At 37.8% G+C, this 8,488-nt stretch overlaps 1 protein-coding gene across 2 annotated transcripts; it reads left to right on the top strand.

The window, feature by feature from the left end:
- Positions 1-1,005: 1,005 nt before the first annotated feature.
- On the top strand, positions 1,006-6,405 carry LOC139976018 (beta-1,3-galactosyltransferase 6-like). 2 transcript variants are annotated; one of them, XM_071984398.1, is made up of 2 exons: positions 1,006-1,213; positions 2,510-6,405. In XM_071984398.1, exons 1-2 carry the CDS (start codon positions 1,123-1,125, stop codon positions 3,523-3,525), a joined length of 1,107 nt encoding a protein of 368 aa, XP_071840499.1. In that variant the 5' UTR covers positions 1,006-1,122; the 3' UTR covers positions 3,526-6,405. The 2 variants fall into 2 exon arrangements, with proteins under 2 accessions (XP_071840499.1, XP_071840501.1); XM_071984400.1 differs by lacking the exon at positions 1,006-1,213 and adding an exon at positions 1,309-1,471.
- The last annotated feature ends 2,083 nt before the right edge of the window (positions 6,406-8,488 follow it).

The raw sequence follows: 8,488 nt of genomic DNA, 5'->3' as shown, positions 1-8,488 counted from the left end.
GGGTATATAATGCTATCAGGTAACAAATTATTAATGTTCGAGTGAATTTGAGGAGGACTGTTTTTCTATGTGCAGGCTGTCATGTTTACCAGTGGGTAAGACAGTGGACCAACTGTGAAAGTGGATTCTACCTTTGCGATGAAGAATATAGTGGAAGCATCTTAGGGTAGCATACTCCATGTAATTTTCCTAGAAGGTGACTTAAAGGTTTGCTGTATTCACCCCAAATATGCTAGATATTTCAAATATGGTCACCTTTGGTCAAAAATCTTAAACTGTTTTTATTACAACCTTGGAGGAAATTTTCCTCACTGCGACATGAAGTCATCTTGTGTGTTACTTAAAATTGTCTGAGAACAATTTGAAGAGTAAAGACCTCCAGGAAAGTACTTTATGAAAACTTCCAGCAGTTATAGCATGCTATAATTTGGGGCCTATACTGAGTCGACTACCTTTAAGCATCACAAAATTGTCACAGTAATGTGGTGTACTTGTAAGTCAACTTTTCATCTCAAATGTGTGACAACTTATGTCACTTTTTATCTCAAGTCTTCTACAAATATGTCTCAAAATTTTGATGTTTAATCTCATCATTGTGACGATTTAGAACAAAATTTCAACTATTTTGTCCCTTTTTTTTTTAATATTGACAAAATAAATCTAAATTCGACGGATTATGAAGAAAATTAATTACTTGATTGTACATAGTGTGCTATCACCATCAATGATGAGGAGTATGAGTTATGGGAAATTCGAGAATTTTTTGTCGGGACAAACAGATTTTTGTCGGGACAAACAGAGATTTTTGAAGGTGCAAAGTGCCAACAACACATTGATTCAACCCTTCCTCCCCATCTCCGTCGAACATTTGTACGTGAGCGGTGAGCCACTGCCTGGAAAGTGTATTTTACCATAAAATCGTTTACACACAACAGAAATGCGTGCGATAGTTCGGCGTTCCATGCTTGTTCGGTGATGTTTCGTCTGAGATGTATTTTGCTGACAGGCAAAATAGTCTGCTGTTTGAAAACTAGTGTGCAAACACACATGGACACTACGTTGACGTTGCTATATACGCCTACATCAGGGGCTACCATTGCCTACGCGAAAAAATACCGCTAGATGGTCGTTGTTATCATACAGTCAAATGTCAGGGCAAATGTGACAGAAATTTGGATCAAGGTACCATCATTATCAATCCGCACTAGATCAGGTAAGTGGTTTTTGCTTTAAAGAATTCGGACGAGAATTTGTTGAAGTGCCGGTTTGTTTACTGCCTGCGTGGAGCATAATACAAGAAACAGCTGATCGCTACTAATATGGACACAATGTAGCCTAACGTCAGATATCCGGACGTTGTTCAACTCCAATTGTGTTACAGTTTATGCACTGCTACCTTGTTTGCATTTGAAGAACTTGCCACGTTGTTAAAGAGTTAAATTGTGAAGTATGAAATTGTAGAAACTATTAAGTAAGTAGTAATCCTCAATAATCTAGATTTTAGTAACCTAACCAGGCTAGACATACCAACCTCCCTCCACTACCTTTCAAATCCAGTGCATGCCACTACAGCCTAGGTGTGGCTGCAAACCATTGTTACAGTAGTGTTACATCACTAAGACACTTTCATCAGTATCTTGTCCAAAGAGTAATTACAGTGGCTCAAAGTTTGCAAACAAAGCACTTTGATCCGACTTCCAGGCCATTAATGGCCAGCACAATCAGAAGCCCTTTGGAAAAAGTACAGTACATTGAAGCCCTTCCTTATTTGTATGCAAAGTGCATGTAGCTCATTAAAACATGCTGAATGTGTAAGCTATTCAGGATTTGATGATCTTCAGAATGCTTAATAGTAGCTGTCTAACCGATATAAAATGCAGTGGATGGGATGTCTTACCTACTGCATGCTGAAGTAAACAGCATTATTAACACATCCATGACTTACCCAGAATGATACACTGTGCCTGATGTATTTCTGTCCAGCAACATATTTGACTATTGCCAAATGTAATGTCAGTCAGTTGTGAATTGTCTCATTTAACCCTCCTTAATACAGTAGTTCAGAAAAATTTGAAGGCTCATTTTACTGAGTAAGAAAGTAAATCTTAAAAGCAACTTTTAGCATCATGAGCGACATTTTTATCTCCTTTAATTTACTAAAAATGAGTATGCTACAATGTCTATAGTACTACAGTATATATGCTAGATTTTAATTTTATGACTAGACACAAGAACTTTTTAATTAAGTCCCCCTACCCTTCCCCCATTAAAGTTCCTCACACTGTCCTTATTGTATAGTTAACAAAAGAACAACTTTGCTGATTTTGCTCAGTAGTTTACTGTAGAGCTACAGTAGATTGCCGATGTACACAGTTGCACCATTTTCAATCGCAGATATACTGATGACTGACATTGTTGTTTAAGAATGCTTTTAGTTTATTTAACACATTTATGTAACATACCTACCACCTCTAATAAATAATGATTACTTTTTCCTTGTTCTTGATAGGTATGAACTACAAAGCCCAAAGAAAGGTGGGCAGAATGGTCAGAACCACAAACCCATTTCTCATCATAATCCCAGGCCTGTCTTTCATTGCAATCTTCCTGTACCTGGCGAGATGCAATCCTTCCGGTGGTCAATGTGCCGGCAATGACCATCAAAGTGCCGACATATTTAGCCGGGATGATTCAGCCATTGTCCATAAGAAATACAAAGCATCTCTCGTTGTATTTATTCTCTCTGCACCACCTCTCCTGACCAGGAGGGAAGAGTTACGAAACAATTGGCTACAGAAGCAAAATAAAGATGTCATGATCAGATTTGTCTTAGGAACGGCGAAAGTCTCTGAAAAGGAATTTGCAGAGTTAAAGAAAGAGAACGACAAGTTTAAAGATCTCTTATACTTGACCAACGTCGAAGACGCTTTCAAGAGTTTGACCCGTAAAGTTCTGGAAATGATGGTATGGGCCGACAGTAACGTTGAATTTGATTACATGCTTAAAGTGGACGATGATTCCTTTGTGAGACTGGATGTACTCCAGAGAGAACTCGAAAGCAAGAGTAAGGTCAAGTTATACTGGGGATTCTTTGATGGCCGGGCGCATGTCCATAGAAATGGCAAGTATGGTGAAGCTGACTGGGTCCTCTGCGATAGATACATTCCCTATGCTCTCGGAGGAGGGTACGTCATCTCATCGGATCTTGTTCACTTTGTCGCCAGGAATGCTCCGTACCTTAAACTTCACCATGCCGAAGACGTCTCCTTGGGCTCATGGCTGGCTCCGGTCGATGTCACCAGGGAGCACGACCCCAGGTTCGACACCGAGTACAAATCACGAGGCTGTCGGAATGTGTATATCATCTCTCATAAACAGAGCATAGAGAGCCTTAGAAATAAATGGCAGCATCTGCAAAGTACTGGTAAGATGTGTGAAAGTGAACAACAACTCAGACAGTCTTATGTTTACAACTGGAATAAATTACCCTCGGAGTGCTGCGAGCGGGTACAGGGTGTGCCTTAGGGGGGCACCTGCGACGAGAAGTGTACTGCTAGGATTCTAGAACCTTGGAATGACCCAAGCTTGCAACAGAAATGAACCTTGCATGTATTCTACACATGAGCAAGTCATATGAAGCTACCATCAGGTTAATACTGTTTGGGTTTTGTGAGATGATTTGTAACTTAACAGAATGTCAGGTGAATAACAATTACAACATGATTACATTGCAGTACCTGTTAGAAGCTGAGAAAATATCTTGGTACTGAGAGTTAAACTGGCAATGTTTCTAAGCTGTCATTATGTTTGTGTACATCCAGGAACAGTCTATATCTACTTATTTTGAAGTACATCACCTTCAACAGAATTATCTGTCACATACCGGCAAATTGGACTTACCTCATTACTGTCTGTGGTATGAGATCTAGCAGTTGTGATCCCAAGCTGACATTCATGGACATACTGTACCATCACAACCCTAATGTGAGAACATGATATCTCAAGAAGGGTGATGTTGACAGATTATCATAATTAGTTTGTGCCTTTCCAATTTAACAAGTGCAAGGATGATCCAAATTATTGTTTGTTGGTGTCATCAAAGATCATTTGAGGTAAACGGAATGATGCTAAAATGAGAGTCTTCAAAGTGCTATCTCTGTTAAAAAATTCTGATCAAATCAATCCCTTACAGCTTTGAAAGTTTGATTCAGATTTTGCTATATGGCACAATATGCGATAAGTGAAAGCAAGACCAGAAAAACCAGCAAAACATGAAATTTATTTTACTGCGCATATTTTTAACCTTTGTCCATCAGAAGACCTCAGCCAAAGGTCTGATGGTTATCATTTCAAGTAACTTATTTAGTTTGACAATTAATGTGACATTTATGTCAAAACAAACCCTCTTTAACAAAATTCTTAAAGATTGAAACAGCTCCCTTCAGATATGTGGAAGAAATGTGCATACAGAAGAGTAGCAAAATTGGTTACTTGAATGTTGCCTTTTAAAGACTTTGAAGACTCGCCCCAAACCGCGTGCGGCCATCTGAAAAAGTTAACTTTCCGTTGTTTGCAAGTGACGTTTTGTTCGTGTCGCTACAAAATGCAGACAGTAATGAAACATGATACCTTGTTACTTTTAGCGGGACCTGAGATGTCCTTCGCTGTTTCGTGTGTACACTGTGCTGTGGGTATTGACGTAGCTGTATGTATTGACTGTACACTAGTGTCTAATTACTGATGGTACTGGTAGCAAGCTGTGTGTGTATTTTCTGGGATCGATGGGTGGTGTCTAACACTTCTGTTACACCTCATTCCAAACTAGGTCAGATTACCGGCATTAGACGTTTCTTTTTGCGCAAGTCTTCACACCCTTTAATTTCCTTATAAGGCAAGTACAGTAGCCAAGTCTGTGAAAGTCCTCCATCTGGTTAAGACTTGTTGCATCTTCCAGCAGTGTTTTGGTCTTCTTACTTTCCTCACTTAGTCTCTACTTGCATGTTTTTTCTTCTCCATCTTCTTCTGTATTTTTTTTATATTTTTTTTATTCTTTGTTAAGAACTTTCACATTGACTTTATACAAAATTTCAGGGACAATATTTTTGGATGTTACTTTAACTCACACGATTTGACATGCTAAGTTAAACGTCATCATGTTTAAAACCTTTCTGTTAATATAATAATCTGATAGTCGCTGAAAAAGATTTCTTCATAGTTTATCAATGATGACCCAAATTGGCAAATTCCTGCAGGGTTTCATTTTACATGTCAGATTTTGGGAAAGAAAAGCCTTGCTTAGTATTAATTTCAGCTTGGTCATCACTCCTGGTAGTTGTCATGACTAGGTCAACCCTGAAAGTATTATATTAATATATATATATATATATATAGTTATGGAGAGTAATAACCCTCTGTGGCAAACCATATTAATTACTCATAATTAGTTGTGGTGTGTTTAGTATTTGTTTGGTTACATCAAATTTAGATCAGTAGAATCAAATGGACTGAAATACTGTACCAAGGATTCAAGGTAAACCATTCAAGTTACAGTAGCTCAATGCAGTTTACCATATTAAAGGACAAAGTTTTTTTTGGGGGGGGGGGAGCACCATTTTAAACTTTGACACAAACATTTGCATCTTCATCCAGTTACACTATTCTGTATCAAACTCATCAGACTTAGTTGGAAATATCACAGTAATATGCCACTCTTTGTTTCAGTAATTATTGACATAGGCGTAGGAGGTGGGGGGCTGGGGGGGGGGGCTGAAGCCCCCCAACCAATATTTATTGTGAAAATTTGGGCAATATGCTGAGAATTATTCGGGCATATACTACAAAATAATTTGCAATGTGCTTTTCAATGGTTAGACTGATATTATTATCATGATTATTGTAACAACTTCCCCAATAATTATAACCAATATGGAAGGGTAATAACACAGCAAATGATTGTATGTTATTGGCATGTAATGTAATAACCGATGCATGCCTATATGATATGCACATTAAAATGTTGAACGTTTTGGTTATATTTTTCGGGCAAGTCGTTACAGCCCCCCCCCCCCCCTCCCAAATCAAATTGGGCTCCTACGCCTATGATTATTGATGACAGTTTGTATTTTCCCTATTTAAGCCATCTTTTAATATCATGGGTGGTAAAGGTATTGTCTTTAGTCCAAAACTTGATTATTGAGTCATCAATGTAAAACTGGAATGACACGTTTTCATTTCAAAACCACTCCACTGTTACAAGAGTAAAGACAACAATATATCCATAGGTAATAAATGTACTGCAATTACTGAATACCCTTGATACAACTTATTATTCTCATAAGTTGAATGTCATTGCCATGTTAATATTTGAAAATATAATTTACTTGTAATGTTCAGAAGGAATTGAGTTAGTAAATATAAAACTGTGCTTCTTTTTTATAAGGATTCTGTTAGCAAACAAGGTTATTATACTATATTTGATCAGTTGGAAGAATGCATTGCAATGAGAAATGGTAACTTATTGCCTCATTTACCAATAACTGATATTTGTGACTGTAATGATTATCTTTGGTCCAGCTATGTCTTGCCACATTCTGTAAACATGTTTGTTAAAGAGCAATAATACAATAAATATTCTATTTTTGCAGATAAACATCACAGTGTTTATGTTATGTTTTTAATGTACAACATTCCGTCCATTGTAATAAGTTCACACCATTAGCTGTGATGACATCATATGTGCAAGTTAAGAATATGTTAACTCACACTGACGTACAACAGTCCTGTTAATCTGACCCATTTCACACAAACTTAGGTAACTTTTAAGTTACGATGTCCGAAGGGAAGTTACGATGTCAGAAGGCTCAGTAACTTTTGCAATAATTATTATGTTAGCATGTGTGTATGTGACAAATAGCTTGCAAAAATATCTCAACAACCACATGTTGAATCAATGTTATACTTGGTAGGTAGATGCCTCATGATGTGTAGGTGTTCCCAAATGTATGTAGGTTCCCATCTCTTGAATATTAATGAGCTGGCGGGGCTTAACGTGAAATTCTTAAAATGTCAATGTCTCTTTTACCGTATGTCCGATATAGTTCATATTTGGTATGGTGATGTAACTACATAGTAAGTACATATTCTCTGCAAAACAACAATTGTACCTCACTTATATTCAAGAGTGGATGGTGCTTCATGGGAAATCATCAAAAAAGCTTGTAAACATGATATCTCAAACACAAGTTGAATCAATGACATACTGTACTTGGTAGGTACAGATGTCCCATGATGTGTAGATGTGCCCTATTGGTTTTGGTTCCCATCTCTTGAATATCAATGAGTGGGCAGGGCTTAACATTATTAAAATGTCTCTTCAACCATATGTCTGATTTACAGAGATGCCAAGGTCAGTTGTTTTTTAGGCGGGTGAAAATTGTCTGGTATTGTTGGTTACGTACACCATCTAAGCGGAGCGCCACCATGAGTTTGCGCGAAGCGTACAAGAAAATTTTGGGATCTTACGGCCCCTCAGATGGCCGGAAACATCACTTCCCGGGTCATCTAAGCTGAATCTATACTGTCTCCATATTTGTATTGTGTCTATTTTTTTTTTCATTCCAGAGGAAAAAATATCTTGAAATAGAAAAAATCTCTGAAATTTTGCGGACGCTGTAGCGTTCACGTGTGTCGTAACGGTATTATTTTTCACGAATCGTATAGGTAACGTTGCTTTCAGCCGGGCATATTTAGCACGATCGGCTTTGAGTAATTTCCGATCCTGGCGGTTCTGAGATAATTCGCATTTTGGTGTGATGAAATGAATTTCACGCTAGCAATGATACACTTTCACAGGAAAAACTCTGTGGGCCTACAATGCGGGAGATTCTTCAAAAATGCGGGAGTTTTTGGGAAAATGCGGGAGATTCGGACAGGTGGGCGGGTGAGCGGGAGACGACCCGAAAATGCGGGTGATACCCGCCCAAAGCGGGTGACTTGGCAGCACTGGATTTAGTTCATTGTTGGTATAGTGATGTAACTATGTATACTAAGTTCTTTGCAAAATAATTTTTACCTCATTGATATTCATGAGTGGGTGAGGTGTAATGGGAAATTGTCAGAAACAGCTTGTAAACATGATATCTCTACAAATACTAGTTGAATCAATAAAGGGTAGATAGATGTCCCATGATGAGTAGATGTGCCCTATTGTTCTTGGTTCTCATCTCATGAATATAAATGAGTGGTTGGGGCTCAACATAAAGTTGGTTCATGCTGGTATGGTAATGTTGGTGCATAACAAGTATTTTTTGACTTTATGTCATTAATATTCATCAAATTGCAAGAAATGCCTTTAAACACAGGACAAGAACCAAATGTTGCATGGTTTTCATCCTTGGCATATTAAATTTGACACACTACATTCATACAATCAACCATGTTGTGCTAGTGTGCATATCATGAATTAATCAGTGAACATACAATTCTTAAT

Source organism: Apostichopus japonicus, chromosome 11 (assembly GCF_037975245.1).
Source record: "Apostichopus japonicus isolate 1M-3 chromosome 11, ASM3797524v1, whole genome shotgun sequence".
NCBI lineage: Eukaryota > Metazoa > Echinodermata > Holothuroidea > Aspidochirotida > Stichopodidae > Apostichopus > Apostichopus japonicus.
Note: the sequence above shows the minus strand (reverse complement) of the source record. Positions and strands in the feature narration are given on the sequence as shown.

Bases quoted from the DNA above. Each gene is read 5' to 3' on its own strand.
- LOC139976018 (XM_071984398.1), top strand. From the start codon at position 1,123: ATGGTCGTTGTTATCATACAGTCAAATGTCAGGGCAAATGTGACAGAA. The intron at 1,214-2,509 runs GTAAGTGGTTTT...TGTTCTTGATAG, and splicing joins ATCAATCCGCACTAGATCAG to GTATGAACTACAAAGCCCAA.